General features: G+C 37.2%; 1 protein-coding gene and 1 long non-coding RNA gene across 2 annotated transcripts in view; one reads left to right on the top strand and one right to left on the bottom strand.

Moving 5' to 3' along the window:
* ATRN (attractin) overlaps positions 1–17,613 on the bottom strand; it is a 215,992-nt gene that overhangs the window by 47,722 nt on the left and 150,657 nt on the right. The window contains 1 exon segment of the mRNA XM_078148561.1: positions 7,954–8,015. Within this exon segment, the coding sequence (XP_078004687.1) occupies positions 7,954–8,015 (62 nt within the window).
* Positions 9,912–16,410, top strand: LOC144455359 (uncharacterized). Its single transcript, XR_013484074.1, has 3 exons — positions 9,912–10,079; positions 14,124–14,229; positions 15,794–16,410. It is a non-coding gene; the product is annotated as an uncharacterized LOC144455359 (long non-coding RNA).

Here is a 17,613-nt window from a genome sequence, read left to right as displayed (position 1 = left end):
AGTGTTTAAACACAGTCATCACACAATTTCCTCACAATCACCTAACTCACTGATAAGAATACTGAACCCAGAGCTAGGTAAATCTTCTCCAGTTCCCCATGTTACAATATGATCATATCTGTTTAGCTATCTGAAGAGAATGTTACATAGGAAGAAAATCTCCTTTAAATAAAATATATGACAGCACCAAATCTATTTTATTTTTTCCTTCTCCCTAATTTCCTATCATTACCATTCTATTTCATTAAAAATATTTATTAATGTTTGACATGATTGTACATGTATGATCTATATCACATAGCCTGCTGTCTTGGGGAGGCAAGAGTGGAGAGAGAAAAATTTGGACCTCAAAATTTTACAAAATGACTGTTGAAAGCTATCTTTATATGTAATTGGAAAAAAAATACTATCAAACTTGAAAAAAAAAGATATTTAGTAAGCACTGCTAGGTACTGGGGACACAAGATGAAAAATGATACAGTCCATCTCTAATTCTATAGAATCACAGACCAACAACAGAAACATGGCTCAAGGGCCACCCTGTTGAGGAGTCACAGAAGTGTTCCATACAGAAAACAAACTTTCCACTCCATCACAAAGGTGAAGTCCCTTTGGCCTTAGGGATCTGATACTGGCTTTCAGTAACCCCTCTCCTATCTCCATTCAACATGAAAGGAAATAAATTCTAGAGTATGCCACGTATATGGAAAAAAAGAAATGTAAAAAAGAGATTTATTATCTTGAGTAGTACAATATGGTCATTTACCAAACATTCCCCATATCTAACGACAAACTTTTGTACCTCTGGAAGCATACCCACCCAGGCTGGGAACCCCAGGTGTAAATGAAAATAACTTTGAAAGACTTAAAGACAATGAACAATGAATGGCCAATCACAACTTCAGAAGACTGGGGATAGTATACGCTTCCCACTTTCTGGCAGAGAGATGATGGATTACACATTAGAGATATAGAATGAAACAGATATTTTCAGACATAGCCAATATGTAAATTTATTTTGTTTGATTATACTGACTTGTCCCAAAGGAGGGCTTTTACTTGTCAGGAGGAGGAAGAGTTGAGTTGGAGTAGGGAGGAAATGCATAATGACAAAGATACAAAAACAAGAAAACTAAAGAGCATCACTGAAACACTGAAAACACACAGAAAAGAGCAGAAAGATGTTAAGAAGGGGATACAGCGGAGCAGAGAAGTTTTGTTAATTACTGAATTAAAGTTTATATATATTAAAAACCATATAACAGAAACCCACAGTTTCACTTCTCTTTGGTTTTTGTATATTGAAATGTTCATGTTTATTAAATTCATAATAAAGAAAGAAGCTAAAAAAAGTCTCCTTAACTTTAAGTAAGTTAAGTATTAACTTAAATTCTGGTAGCACAGGTTTCAGAAGGGAAGACACACCTTGTTCCCATTAAATCCAAAAGAAGACACAGAATATATAAATTAAACAGTAAATTTTCTCCCAGTAAACAATACTTGTATAAACTCCAAGGCAAGCCATATAGCCTGTAGGGAGGGAGCCCTGGGCAAGTCCAGTTTTCTGTGAGAGAAAGCAATAATGGGAGACATGGCAACATGTCTGACTCTCCTGTGATCCCATTTAGGGCTTTCTTGGCATAGATACTGGAGTGGCTTTGCCATTTGCTTCTCCAGCTCATTTTACAGATGAGGAAACTGAGGCAAACAGGGTTAAGTGACTTGCCCAGAGTGACACAGTTAGTAAGAGTCTGAGGTCAGATTTGAACTCAGGAAGATGAGTCTTCCTGACTCCGGGCCTGGTGCTCTATTCACCAAATCACTTGATTGGCAGGGACCAGAGAGCACTAATATCGATCCTAACATGATGAAAGCACCACTTCCCTGTTTCCAGTTCCCTGTCTATCCATTCCTGAGTAGATGACTACATTTGCAATGCTGAAATACAAATCATATAAATTGCTTCATATGCTACAGCACACAGTAGAAAACATAATTACTAAAGAATGAGACATTAACTGGAGGGCTATCATTTATGCAACTCTAGCTACGCCGACCACTTCAGAAAAAAAAATACTAGTTTTCTAGTAAGAATCCATTGTGTGTGTGTGTGTGTGTGTGTGAGAGAGAGAGAGAGAGAGAGAGAGAGAGAGAGAGTGAACATCAGCTTAATTTATTTTCCTTTTCTGAGATTTGAACTTGTGAAATATTAAGAGTAATTTTCATAAAGAAGTGACTACTTGGAGTTCTGAACAGTTCAGAGAGGATCAAGTAACCCACTGTGGTAGAGAAACCAAAAGAGATGAGGCATTAAGTATCTAAAATGGATGGGCTAGATTTAGAACAAAAGATAGGCATTTTACCCTCCATTTCATGCCTTGGGAACTAAGGCTCAAAAAAGTTTTGTGACTTGACTACAGTCATATAAGATAGTCAGTGACAGAAGATATAGCTAGGGTTAAAACCTAGAATGTTTGAGTTCTAATCTAAGACTCTTTCTATCAAACTATGTTCACTCTTTCTTTGTTCTTCCTCATGCTAGTGTCCTGAATGAGAAGGAAAACGGTGCCAAGGCAGATGCGGAGCGACAGGAAGTAGGAAGGGTATAAATAATCAAATGTTGATTTAAGCTTTGGTTTGTGGTCTTTTAAAACCATGTGTGAGATATGGTTTTACTCAGACCAGTTCTGGTGACTATGCCTTATTGGCAAAATACCAGCATTCTGACTAACAGATACACAAACACTTAGCTGATTTAACTACTTATTTCCTTTAGCTAGTATTTACTAAATTCCTAAGGGGTGCAGAATACAGTATGAGATTCTTTTATAACTCAGCCCAAAGCAATCATTTTGGGGTTACTCATGGAAACGTCAATCTCCTAATTGCCTTGAATAATTCCAAATACCAAGGTGAGGCAGTGACTATTTAGGTGGACAAACCTCAGAAGTCAAAATTTTAGACAGAAATCAGGACTGCAGTAGCTGTACAGGAGGAGTTCTATAAAAACATCTGTTGGATGAATGGTCAAATAATTCTGGCCCAATTTCTTTCTCTGTCCATTTATTTATGGCTTCCTCAATTTCTTTGTCTAAGTTTGGATTGTTTTAGCTTTCTATTTCCTGTTTTAGTTTGGGCTTATTGTATTTCTTTAACTATCAATTTTCTTTGAATTCTCAGGTCTTACATAACTTATAATGAGCAAATCTGGCTTCTAAGACTAGTTGAGAAAATGGAACTCCTTTGACTCTTTTCAGAGGTAGGATACAGAATATTACATACACTGTGGACATGGCTGTTGTGTTGGTTTTGCTGAACTGCCTTTTTTCTGCTTCCTTCCTTCCTTCTTTTCTTTCAACACGGGAGATAAAGTTAGCATACTGGATAGACAGCCAACCTTTGAGACAGAGGCCTGAGTTCAAATCCTGACTGACAAATACTGGTGTAACCCTGGGCAAATCACTTAACTTCTCAGTGCTCTAGGACAGGTGTCAAACTCAAGAAGACTCAACTCCAAGAGCAGCAGAACTAGATTTAAAATGTTATTGTTTAACAAAATAAATAAAAATACAACATAGCTAACGTTAATTGTGATATACCACTCAAATATCATTTTCTTAACTAGTTACTGATTTCTAAAATTTACATCTATTCTGAAGCTCTTGCCTTTGACTAGAAATAACAACCTCTACCCCTAAGAATCTTCAGGTTCTTGCCCAAGATTGTCTACCCTATTGTAATCCTTAGCAATGCTTTCTAACTTCCTTCTGAAAGTATTGTTTGTGCCCATGTGCATTATCAAAGCTGAGTAGTAGTTGTTAAGTGTGATATGTCTTGGGGAGATTTTATGCCAAATACTGGATATGCGCATTAGTTACCTCAGTACTCTTCAACAAAGAGTCACTAACTAGCAATACCACTATTTGAATATTCTTTGTCTGATCCTTACTGAATGAACTCTCTTACAGCACCTGTGAATTCCTTGAAAAATAAGCAGCTGCTTCCTCCTCAGAGAGCCCAGCTCCCAATGTTTTGGAACAAAGCGCTCAGCTTCAAGGGTTCAGAGGTCCGCCTGACCCTTCTTGTCTGTGTCACATTCTTTTACCCTCCAATATTCTGACAGAAGTCAGGATTTCTCTCTGTTCTTCACATTATTTTTTCCTTTATTTTTACAATGAAACCTTTCTATTTAAAAAAAAAATTAATCAGCAAAATTCTGCCTTCTCTCCTTCCCCACTTCAACTGAGAAGAAAAGAAAAACAAAATCCCTGTTACAACATGAGTAGTCAAGCAAAACAAATCTCTACACTGGCCATGTCCCAAAGGAAGTACATACAGAAAGAAATAAACACACACATACATATGTGTAAGGAAAAGTATATAAATACACACAAACACATACCCACACACATACATGGAAATATAAACACATACATATCTGTACACTCAAAGTTAAGCAACATAAAAATCATCCTCGTGCCAAATCAGAGAGATCTGGGCTCTCTAAGGAGGAAGTGGCTGCTTGCTCCTCATGGAATGATGGTGTGGATTCAGATTAGTTCATCCACAAAGAATCTCCTAGCTTTCCTTTCCCTCTCCTCTCTACCTCCAATATATTCTTCTCCTTTTTTCTATTTTTCTAAGATCATGAAGGCATAAGAGAACCAACCAGGCCTTCTGTCTAATTAGACTCCTGCTATGATGACTGATAGTATTCAGAGGGGCACATGTATCATCTCCTCACATCAGAAGGTATATAATTTATACCTGTTTAATCCTTTTATGATTATGTTTACATTTTTGGGGTTTCTTTGAACTTTGAGCTTGAATTTCAAAGTTTCATCAGTAATACTCCTCTTTTTTCTTTTTTAAGGCAATTGGGGTTAAGTGACTTGCCAGGGTCACACAGCTAGTGTCAAGTGTTTGGTCAGAGGCCGAATTTGAACTCAAGTCCTCCTGACTTCAGGGCCAGTGCTCTATCCACTACACCATCTAGCTGCCCCAATACTCCTCTATTTCATCAAAGACCCATTTAACCCCTACAGAATTATACTCAGTTTTTCTGGTTAAGTTTTTCTTGGTTGTAAACTCACAGACTCTGCCTTATGGAATATCATATTCCAAGATCTCAGATCCTTCAAAGCGGTGACTGCTATGTCTCATGTGATCCCAACTGTAGCAACTTGGTACCTGAATTTTTTCTTTCCAGCTGCTTGCAGTATTTTTTCTTTGACCTGGAAGCTCTGACTTTTGGCTATGATGTTCCCAGGAATTTCCATTTTGGAGTTTCATTTGGGCTTCTAAGAGAGACAGGCAATTTTCTTTTAAAAATTTCTTGAAATAGGATGCTTATTTTGGTCATGGCATTCCAGTGGCTCAAAGATTCTTAAGTTTTTTTCTCCTTGAACTATTTTCCAGGCCAGCCTCTCAAAGGTGGCTATGAAATACTTTACATTTTCTTCTTCTCCTCCTTCTTTTTTCTTTAGTCTTTTGACTTTATTTTACAGATCCTCATTACTTGGACTATTGGAATAACCTCTTAACAGATTTCCATACCTTTATTTTCTTTCCATCTTTAATTTTCCAAGAATAATCTTTCTTATAAAGAGATTATGTCTTTGCATCATTATGTCTTTTATCCATGGACAAATTTTAATTGATTCAATACTGTCTATCTAAGAAAACTCAAACTCCTTTGCTTGTCATTCAAGGCTCTCTAGAACCTAGTACCACTCTACTTTTTCAGATTTATCTGATATTGCTTTGCTCTAGCCAAATTGAACTGTTTCTGTACTCCCACTGAAAATACTCTGTTTTTCCCTCTCCATGAATTTATTCACACTATTCCTTATACATAGAATATTCTCTTTCTGCCTTTTTGCCTGTTCAATTCCCACTCATCTTTTAAAACTGAACTCATTAAAAAAAAAATAAATGAACTCAAAGGTCACATCTTCCATGAAGTATTTCCTGATCCCTAACAATAATAATAACTTTTCTCTTTCCCCTCCCAGACTTCACATAAAATTTTATTTTGCTCATTCCCTAATGTACTTGTCATCTAAAATTTTATGTTAAAGGATGGCTATACGGCGATAAATTTTTCATTCTTGGCATCTTTCAAAGACCATTTCCTAAGTTGTGAAGACCCCTTGGAAATGTAGGATTTATGTAGGCATTACATTTATGAAAACAGAGATGCTTTAACGGTCTGTCCTTATATTGTAACTAAATATGTCTCTACAACTTCCACCCACTAATCCCAATTTTGCATCCTGAGGCCAAAAATAAAAAGTTTACACATATCTGTGCTATTTATCCCTTGTAAAAGTATAGAACAGTTTCTCTCCACTTTGCCTTAAGATGATATATAAGAATATACGGACTGCTACACCAACAACAATCACAATGTCTTTTTGTCAGAGGACCTAAACTATTTTTCAGCTACGTAGTTATAAACTACTATAACAATTATGCTTAAGTAAAAGGCTTTAATGGCCTTGAAGAAGATAATCAGTATTTATACAGTGCCTGTGTGCCAGGCACTGTACTAAGCACTTTACAAATATCTTATCTGATCCTTACAACAACTCTGGGAAGTAGGTGCTGTTATCATCCTCATTTTTCAGTTGAGGAAACTAAAGCAAATGGATGTTAAGTGGCTTGCCCATGGTCACACAGCTAGTGAAAAGTGTCTAAGGTTGGATCTGAACATAGGTCTTCCTGATTCCAGGTCCAGTACTCTATCCACTATATTGTCTAGCTGCCAACTGAGAAAACAATTTAGATTACAAAAGGAACTATACCATCTGCTGACAAATATACAACCAAGGAGTTTCCTGGAAGTAAGAGTATGGGATGCTCTGTCCAAGTCAAAACTTGTTACTGAGGTTTGATTTCTCTACCCAAACTTTTGTCCAATTCATTGGGTATCTTTAGAGGAAGTAAAGTCCTGAATAAAACTCCCAAAGCCATATAACCCAGAGAGATCACTCCTCTTTTGATAGTGCCTTACAATCAATCAAGCAGCCTTAGGTCTTCAGAAAGTATAAGTAGTAATTTGTGTATGGCTCATTTTGTATAAATTTTAATATCTTTTATATGTTTTATGAGTAAACACACACATACATCATATACTCTCAGAACAAATACATATATATATATATATATACACACATATACATATATATGTATAGATATGTATATGTATGTATACATAAACATAAACAAAAAGAGAATGAAAACAGTATCAGTGTTAGGATCTCACAGGCTCATGCTGGCCTTCCCTGGCTGTCCTTGGCTTCTATTGTTTAATTTAGAATTCAGCAAGACTAAAACACCCCATGGGGTCACATGAAGTGGTATAACATTTGGTGACAGGAAAATGAGATCTATGATCTGCTAATCAATTACAAGTGCAGGGTAAATAAAGAGATGGGGCTGATGGTCGAAAAACTGTGATTTCTCTCAATAAGAAAAATTGCAAATGTTCTCAGGTTACGCATTTTTAAAGATCACCTTGAAATTAACATGCACACTTATGTTATTAAAAATTGGAACACTTTCCCTTCAACTGAAGGAATATCCTAATCATTCAAAATTTAGAGCATGTGGGCTCATTCAATGTTATGAAAAATTGAGACACAAACAAAATTTGCAAACCATATTTCTATGGGTATCCTGAAGGAAGTTATTCACATTCCAAAAAGATTCTTCACTGTATAAAGGACAGCAAGCACTTTTCAGATTGGACTAGATTTATTTTTTGTCTCCTTTAAATCCCAGCTCAAAACATCTAATTTTCCAAGAACACAGCTACTCTACACAGTAAGACCCACCTGCCATGGAGACAAAGGGTAATTATTCTTGTCTTAATTAAGTCACTCTATTTAAGAATCCCAATTGCCCAACACCCAAAGAGCAGAATGTTTTAGTAGTCAGAAATACAAGTACCTGAAAAAGGTCACAAAGAACTGTACCAGGTCCATAAAGTTGCTGTGCTGAGAGAATGCAATCTGCAAAGGGAAAACAAAGTGTATGTTACTGTTCCAGGAAGGATACAAACGGGGTCAGCTCAGCATTGTCTCTTACTCACCTCCAAACTGAAAAAGAAATTCACATCTAAGCTAAAGGAAGGATGTTTTCAGGGGAAAACTGAATTAATGTTTCAAAGTTTTGGTTCTTCATTCTGCTTAGTTGCTAACCCAAATGATTGCTTCCTGTTCCAAGACTACAACACAACCTACTATATGGCTCCCTACTTACCCCTAATATAAAATTCAAACCCCTCAATTTGGTACTTCAGGGTTCTACAACTAACTTTTTCCCTCATCTCAAATTTCTTCTGGCTCTCATATTCAGACCTGCATCCAATGAATCCAACACCTAAATAAAATATATTTAATACTGATTTGTGCCTTTGCACATATCCTATTATTCTCTTTCAGCCGACTTCAACCCTTCAGCTTCCTCCCCATTACCCCAGACCTCCACACTAATAGTCCATGTTCTCCTAGTTTCTTGAAATGCCAGGTCAAACTCTTCCTCTTTTAGGTAGCCTCCTTTGATAACCATCTCTGACTCTAGGCATTCCTGTAACCTAGAGACTTAAATAAGCAGTTACTGTCAACAGATTCAGTTTCTTGAAATGGAGATATGAGAAATCATTCAGTTTTGTAAAATGGCAAGTAATTGTTCATATTTACATATTATGAAAGCTATGCAAGAAACAAAAACACAACTAACAGCTACTTTCCCTCCCTGGTCTGCTGTGATGAAAGTGCTTTGTGCTAGAGAATGGAAGTTAATGGACTAACTGTAAAAATATGTTTTTAAAAATTTTTAAAAATATGTAAAGTGACATTCATTCAACATTTATTGAGCACCTACTATATGTATGTCAGTCACTATGACAGCATTTTTAAGAGGCTATGCGTGGAAAGAACATGGGATTGGAAGGAAGTCAGTAAACTTACATTCTAGTTTTGGCTCAGTCACTAAGTGCGTGTTCTTGGATGAGTTCCCTGACCTCAGTGGCCTTACCAGTAAAATAAAGGTGGTAGACTAAATCAAACGTTCCTAACCTGGGGTCTGGAAACATGGTTTGTTTTTTAAACAGTATTTTGTTAACTGTATTTCAATATAATTGATTTCCACTAATCGTCTGTATTTTATTTCAAGCATTTAAACACATAGTTCTGAAAAGGGGTCCATTGGCTCTACCAGTCTTCCAATGGACGGTCCATGACACAAAATAGGTTAAGAGTAGATGATCTAAAAAGTCCTCATTGGTTCTAACACTCTAGGCTTCTATGAGTCTTGTGTTGTATTCAACTCTATCCTAAAACGGAAACCATGAGTTTACAGCTCTCAGCTGGTACCCAGAACAGTCCATTCTGTGGCCATTAACTTTTTTGTTGTCTTAGACCTTGGAATGAATCTAAATCAAGGGCCATAGGACGTCATGAAGACGCATACTCCATATACATGGAAGATGAGGCAGTGCCTAAGTAGGACTGATGCTTTTTTTAAAGCTCATTTTTTAAAGCTCATACATTAAAACACACATTCTTCATAATAAAAACCTGGGACTTCATGTAATTATATTCATCAAAAAGCCAGAATTGTTTCTAAAAGGCAGAATAACATGAACTCTACCCCTAGCTCTACCTATTAACTATAAGATCTTGGACAAATTACTTCCACAGTGGTACAGTAGAACATAGTGATACAGTATAATAATGATATAGAAAAATAAGTACTGGATTTTGAATCAGAGAATTTAGTTTCAGATCTTAGCTTTACTCTTACTACCCATGTAAACTTCAACAGGTTACTTCCTTTTGGACTTAAGTTTCAGTTTGTGTATGATGAGGTTGTTTTAAGATAATCCCTAAGAATTCTTTCCATTATGACATTCTTTGTTCTAGATCAGCAAGATAGCTTGCATATAGTATATGATGTCACTGAATCATGCTGTGGAAAGCGAAGGACGAGAGATGGCCTAGCCAAACCCCTATCATCCAAGATGCAAAAATAAAGACCCAGAGATGGAGAAGTGATTTGTTTAAGGTTACAAGGTAAGCTTCTTGGCAAAGTTGTTTCTACAACCAAGATTCCTGAATGAGACCAGAGTTTTTCCCATTACATGACATCCTCAAAATTCTATTGACGTGTTTCAATCAACCCCAAAGGACAAAGGTGCTGTTGACAAAGAGGGCCAAACAAGGGGTACTTACAGGCCATTTGTTTGGTTTTTTTAAAATTACTTTTTTTAAAAATTTATCAACAATCACTTCCATATGCTTTTGAGTTTAAAATTTTTCTCCCCCTTCCTCCCCACCACCCTCCTATTAAACATGTTTTCACATTAGTGAAGTTGGAAGTAAAAACTAAAACCAACAGGAGGAACCATTCGAAGGAGGAAATAAAACTCAACAGAAGAGAAAAAAAAATGATAGCAATTCAACTTCCATAGTTCTTTCTTTGGATGTGGATAGCATTTTCCATCACGAGGTCTCTGGGGATGCCTTAGATCCTTGTATTGATGAGAAGGGTTCAGTTTAACAGTATTAGTCATCGCATAATGTGGCTGTTACTGTGTACAAAGTCCTCTTGGTTCTGCTCACTTCACTCAGCATCAGACCATACAGGTTTTTCCAAGTTTTTCTGAAGTCAGCCTGTTCATCATTTCTTATAGCACAATAGTATTCCATTACATTCATATACCACAGCTTGCTCAGCCATTCCCCAATGGATGGGCATCCTCTCAATTTCCAATTCTTTGCTACCACAAAAAGAGCTGCTATGGATATTTTGGCACATGTGTACAATTTCACACACACACATACATATACACACTCTCTCACCATCAGAATAAACCAGCCAAAATAAAGACAAAAACAATGAGCATCTTCCTGAACCAGAGCCTCTCTTGTAAAGTGTTGATACATTCTGCCTTGGCCATCTGCTCCCATTTTAACTTTTGTTACTGGTAGTGGCAGAAGTTGTTCCCTGATCTCATTATGCCACCTTCTCCCTTCAAACATTTACATAAGGTGATTCAATTCTAGCTACTCTCTCATCTCTGCTTAAATCCTTCTCTTCCTTAAAGTTCAATTCAGCTGTCATTTTCTCCACGAAACTTTCCCTAATTCCTGAAGCTAAAAGTGATTTAGGGTTAGGTTTGACTCCTTCTAGAAATTTTCTTCTGGCAATTAGGATAAAAGAAACCCATTTTGCCCTTATTACAGCCAACCTTGTGTCATATCTATTTGTGGGAATATTATATGCCCATACTTGATTGTAAACTTCTTAAGACTGTAATTTTTTGCAACTTTGTGTGCTTGCCACAGTGCCCTACATGTTTTTAATAAGTAGTTAAGCTTTTAATAAGTAGTTATTGAATTAAACTGAATAGTCTAGGTGAGAGATAATGAAGGTAGCAGCAATGGGAATAGAAAAGAGAGTGATGGAAGAGAGACTGGACAGAAAATGAATGATCAGAACCTGGCAGTTGATTCACTGTAGAGGGTGAGGGAGAGGGAAGAATGAATGATAACTCCCAGTATGGATAACTGGGAAGAATGGGAGTGGTGTCATGAAAATAGTAAGTGAATGAGGCATAAGGCTAGGGTTGTTGTTGTTTTTTTCCTATTTCCATATTAGTCATGTTGTGAAAGAAGAAACAGCTTGCAAAAAAAAATTACAATTTGCAAAAGGAAAAAAACATGAAAAAAACAAAGTGAAAGTAGTATGCTTCGATCTGCATTAAGACTCCATCAGTTCTTTTTTCTGGATGTGGATAGCATTTTCCATTATGAGTCTTTTGGAACTGTCTTGGATCATTGTATTGCTGAGAAAAGCTAAGTCAATCATAGCTGATCATCACACAATGATGCTGTTACTGTGTACAATGTTCTCCTAGTTCTGCTCACTTCACTTTGCATCAGTTCATATAAGTTCTTCCAGGTTTTTCTGAAATCTGTTTGCTCACCATTTTTATAGCACATATATTCATGTACCACAATTTATTCAGCCATTCCCCAAATGACGGGCATCCCCTCAATTTCCAATTCTTTGCCACCATAAAAAGAACTGCTACAAATATTTTTGTACATGTAGGTCCTTTTCCCTTTTTTATGATCTCTTTGGGACACAGACCTAGTAGTAGTATTGCTGGATGAAAGGATATGCATAGTTTGATTGTCTTTTGGGCACAGTTCCAAATTATTCTCTAGAATGACTGGACCAGTTCACAACTCTACCAACAGTACATCAGTGTTCCAATTTTCCCATATCTTCTCCAACATTTATCATTTTCTTTCCTGTCATATTAGTCAATCTGATAGGTGTGAGGTGGTACCTGGAGTTGTTTTAATTTGCATTTCTCTAACTAACAGTGATTTAGAGCATTTTTTCACATTACTATAAAAAGGACAGGTATGGGGGAAAAGATTAGGAGTTTGGTTTTGGACATCTTTCCCCTTCTTCCTCAACACTTTTCTCATGGGTGACCTCACCCCCTTTACATGTTTTCTAGCACCATATAATACTTCAAATTCTGATGTTTTTGTTGTGGCACTAGGAGTTCATGTGTGTGGGAGGGATCTGATAATATTGTATTTCTTAGGTCACTTTGTCTTTTTCCCTTTGAAAAAACAGCAACAGATTAAATAATTAATGATATAGAATTCCAAAAGGAACATTAATCATATAACTACCAGGAAATGTAAAAAGCCAATAACACTGGGTCTTACAGCACAGCAAACAGATATCCAACTATTACACTCAAATTATATGTAGTGGAAACAAAAAGGTGAAAGATAATTAGAAGCAGGATATAATACAAAGCAGCAAAAATCATTAGCCTTTCTGTAAAATTCTTTAAAAAATCTGCCAGAGAAGACAGAAAAAGAAACTCCACTCAGAATAACTACAAAATGCACAAAAAATCTGGGAGTCAAATTATAAAGACACACTCAGGATTTATATAAAATAAAACTTTTTAACAAAAATAAATGAAAACAAATAATTGTAGGTATAGTTTTTTGTTCATGGTTGGACTGTGCCAATATAATAAAAAAAGATATCACCAAATTAACTTATGGATTTAGTGCCATACCAATTTATCAAGGAGTGACTTTAGAGAACTAGAAAAAATAAAAACAAAACATATCTATAGGAGCAAAAGATCAAGAATACTAAGGGAAATGACAAAAAAAGGTAAAAACAAAGTTCCCTGCATTACCTAGTCTCAAACTATACCACAGATCAATAATCACCAAAACTATCACATAATGGTTTAAAAATAGGAAAGTTGATAAATGGAAAAGACTAAGACTCAGAAGTAATCAAACATGACCAATGACCACACGGCTAATAAATCCAAATCATCCATTATTAGAATGAGGATTCCTTAAGTCAGTGATTCTAGAAGTGTGGTCTGAGGACCTCTGGGGGTCCCCCAAGACCCTTTCAGAGGACCTGTAAGGTCAAAATTATTTTCATAATACTACTAAGACACTTCCTATGAAACTATTCCTTGTTCTTCCAACTACATATCTAAATGAGACCAGATTTTCTTCATATACTTCAATCAAAACAACATATTACAACAGAATGAATGCAGAAGCAGACATGAGAATCCAGATGTCTCCTATGAAGGTAGACCATGAGAGAGAATTGCAAGAACATGTAAAACAATGCCACTCTTCTCACTAAACTTTTTGTCTTGGAAATTTTTTTCATAAAAATGTAATCTGTGTTAACATGAAATAGGATTACTATTATTTTTTAAATGAATTAATATTTTAAAAACTTATCCATTTTAATTTCTAATGTGGTAAATAGCGATAGATATAACCCACATAAACAAACTTTGGAGTCCTCAATAATTTTTGAGAGTACAAAGGGGTCCTGAAACTGAGAGGTTTGATAACTGCTGCCCTAAGTCAAAAATTGCTAGGAAAACCAGAAAGCAGTTTAGCAGATATAAGGTTTAGGACAGCATTTTACACAGTCAGTGAGAAGCAATAGTGATGTAAAAGAAAAAGAAAAGTACACGAATATAACACTTAAACAGAAAACCCACAGCTAACACATCAACCACCACCTCCTTTCAGATCCCATGAAGCCATCCCAGGACCCAGAGCTCAAGAGTCCCAGGCAGTCACCAGTGTGAGGAAGGTCCTGCTTCCATCCTGGCTCCTCACGACCACAGGGAGTGGGGTAAATGTTGTATAGAAGGAGATTTTTCTCCCCATTCTCACAAACATAAATTGCCATCCAATTCCTACTAACAGACAAACCCAAGTGCCCCAATTACAATAGCACCCCCCTACACAGACCCTCCCCCCAATACCATCAGTCCTTCTTCCATTATAGTCTTGCCTCAGGCATCATCCAGAAGAGCAAACCCAGTGCAGCAGGGGCTCACCATCCCTACCACCACTGACCAACTGCCACTAATGAGGCAGACAAGCCAGCTTAGCTGAAGTAAAACATCCTGAGAGAGAGACATGAGGAGGAATATGCCCAGATGAGTCAAATTACCTCCCTCAGAATTCAATGGAGAGAGCCCAAGGTCCAGAGCCCTCCACAGTCAGAATCATAGTGCCCCTCAAGGCAACCAATGCTGCTTCTAGCCTAGCCCCCAGAGCTATTATGGAAAGGAACAACTTTTGTGCAGAAAGAGCCTCCCCAGTGCTACCTGCCCTCCCCCACCAAACCCCAATCAACTATCAATGATGGGCAGGTAAGCCTAAGAGATCCACAAATAGGAGTGCCCTACCCCCGGCACCACCAACTCTGCTACCAGCCCAGACTCCACAGCCATCTTCAAGGGAGGCAACCCTTATGGAGATGTGACTTTTTCAGTTCTTTTGCAGATGCTGTAATCCCCTCCTCCTCAGTAGCTACACCAAGTCACAACGTAGTGGAGGCTGGAGGGGAGGAAAAGGCCTTGCCACCAAAGTCCTTGGCACTTTCAAATGTTTCAACATCACAAAGAAATATAGTTCTTAATAAATGGAAAAGACATAAAAGAAGAATTACCATTTATCTGACACTGTATCCTAAGAACCACTGGAGCTTTCCAGATAACTGACAGCAGAAACTTTCTGTAAATGTTCTTTCCCCTATGAGAATGTGAGCTTGAGAGCAAGAACTGTCCTTCCCTTTCTTTTTCCATCTCCAGCACTTAATACAGTGATTCGTACAGAGTAAGTTCTTCTTAAATACTTTTTAACTCACTCACTCATTTAAAAAATATTAAGAGCATTGGACTTCTTGTCTAGGTTTGAGTCGCAGCCCTGTCACTGTCTAATCAGTTTCCTTCTCTATAAGAGAAGATGGACACATGCTTTACTTCATACAATTATAGCAAGATAAGTGTTTGTGACCTTTTATAACCTCAAAGGCAGTACAGCTGCAGGCATATTCTCTGCCTCCCCCTCCTCAGCTGCACCCCCAGGTTCCCATGGCTCCCTTTCCCAGTCCCTCTGAATTCTGGTGCCTCCCTTGTTGATCATCTCCACTTCATCCTCTCTAAAGCTTGTCTGTACACAGTGGTGTGCTTGTTGTCTCCCCATTAGACTGTCAGCTCCTTGAACCCAGGGCCTCTCTTTGTATCCCCAGTGCTAAGCACAATGTCTGGCACACAGTAAGTGCTTAATAGATGTCTGCTGACTGACTTTTTGTAGTGTCACAGATCTGGACTACCAAATATATTTCCAGTTCAAAGGTACAAAAGACATATGATCTTTTAACTCTATTCCTACTCTTGCTCTTATAGACAAATGAAGATTAAACACAGATAATCAGAGGTTTTTGCTAAGCTGCCAACTGCTGCTGCTCAATAAATTAACAGCCATCATCACAATCAAGGATCATGTTCAAGTGTTTGTTACCAAAGGAAAACTCTAAAAGTTGACCTGTCTTTCGGTTAAAACCTCACCTCATGAGATGCTCTGAAAAATTTCTAAGTTAGCAACCACTCTGAGTTGGTGTTATACAAATATGCACAACAGCATTCATTATTTTCAAACTTAGCTTTGATTTCTCCATTTAACTGACTCATCCATTTTAGTATCATGCTCCATCACAACTATAATTCTCCATGAAGCCATCTGCTTTAAAAGAATGGAATGATATGGTTGGGAGGGAGAAAAGTTTTCCATCCAAAATGTTATTTTAAAATCTAATAGTTAGGCATTCTTGCTACCACACTCGGAGATGCCAAGATTTGAAGTAAAAACACACCTTAATGTGAAACCTAAAATTCATATTTTCCAAAGCTCGATTTTAAAATATTTGAATTCTAAGCTAGCAAACTTCCTGAGAGTCCTTAAAAATATCCTCCCTTCTCCAGGCTCTCAAACACATTCATGCTGGTGAGTATGTTATCTTGAGTTTGGCAACAGTAATACTAAAATCAACAGAGCAAAGTTTTAGCCTGCAAGCCACTTGGCTAATATGTTTGCTAAATGAGCTTAAGCACTCAGTGACCAATGTCTTCAAAAGAAAAAAAGGTTAACTTTCTGGATAAAAGACAGAAAAGACAGGAAAGGCGAAACAAAGTATGACTGCTCATTAAATGCTGCTTCACTAACCTCCTTCGACTTCTTCAAAGCCAAAATGAGTGGCGAAACCCTATTTTGTTTGTTTTCTACAACAGAACGTCAAATGATTTTTTTTATAGCAGTATAAAACTAGGTGACTGGACAGCACTAAGGCTCAAGAGACACCTAACTGGCTCACCACAAGCAGCTCAGGAATCTTCCTTGGAGACCAACAGAAGATGACAGAGGCCAAACTAACTGGGATGAGCTGAAATGAACATATATGGGAAGAGAAGAGTAAATTTAATAGAGCTGGAAAAGAGCTTAGAGGTCATCTCATCTAAGCTCACTTTAAAGATAAGAAAACAAGGTCCACAGTCCAAAGTCATGCAATACTTATGTGACAGAGATGAAATTTGAAATCTTTCTATGACGCCACTGTGACTTCTGACAGGGGCTCTCTTTGCTACAAAACTTTATGAAAACTTCCCTATTATCAAACTATGCTTAGCAGTTCAAATACTCGAAAACATTATCTTCCATGGCAGAAATGAAAGAAACTTTTTATTCCCATTAGCAAGGATTGTTTCTTTCCCATTTCCCTATTCTTGCGATGCTAGCTACCCAGATAGAGCCAGTATTCCACAGATGTCAGAATTCCCTCCACCTGCCCAAAGAACAACACCTCTAAGCCTTTAACGTCATCCATGCCTCTCCATATATCCTCCAGAGAATATACCCAGTGTACAGGGGACCACTATAACACTTAAGGTTTCTATTTGCTATTATTCTCCACCCCCCACTCACACATGCCCTTTCAAAGTCAAATTTGAGAAATGTTCATTAAAATAATAATGAACTAAAGGTCACTAGAGAATAGATGCTATGTTGAAAAAAGGATTAAAAATTAATTTAACAAATGTATTTTGGAATAAGTTACTTCTTTCTGTGACAAATATAGGAGCACATCTTGAATAGCCTATTATCGTTTACATAGCATTAATCAGTTTCTCATTTGCTCATTAAGGTATAAGAGAGACTGGGAAGCTCTTCC

Source organism: Phascolarctos cinereus, unplaced genomic scaffold (assembly GCF_003287225.1).
Source record: "Phascolarctos cinereus isolate Bilbo 61053 unplaced genomic scaffold, phaCin_HiC Scaffold_9;HRSCAF=440, whole genome shotgun sequence".
NCBI lineage: Eukaryota > Metazoa > Chordata > Mammalia > Diprotodontia > Phascolarctidae > Phascolarctos > Phascolarctos cinereus.
Note: the sequence above shows the minus strand (reverse complement) of the source record. Positions and strands in the feature narration are given on the sequence as shown.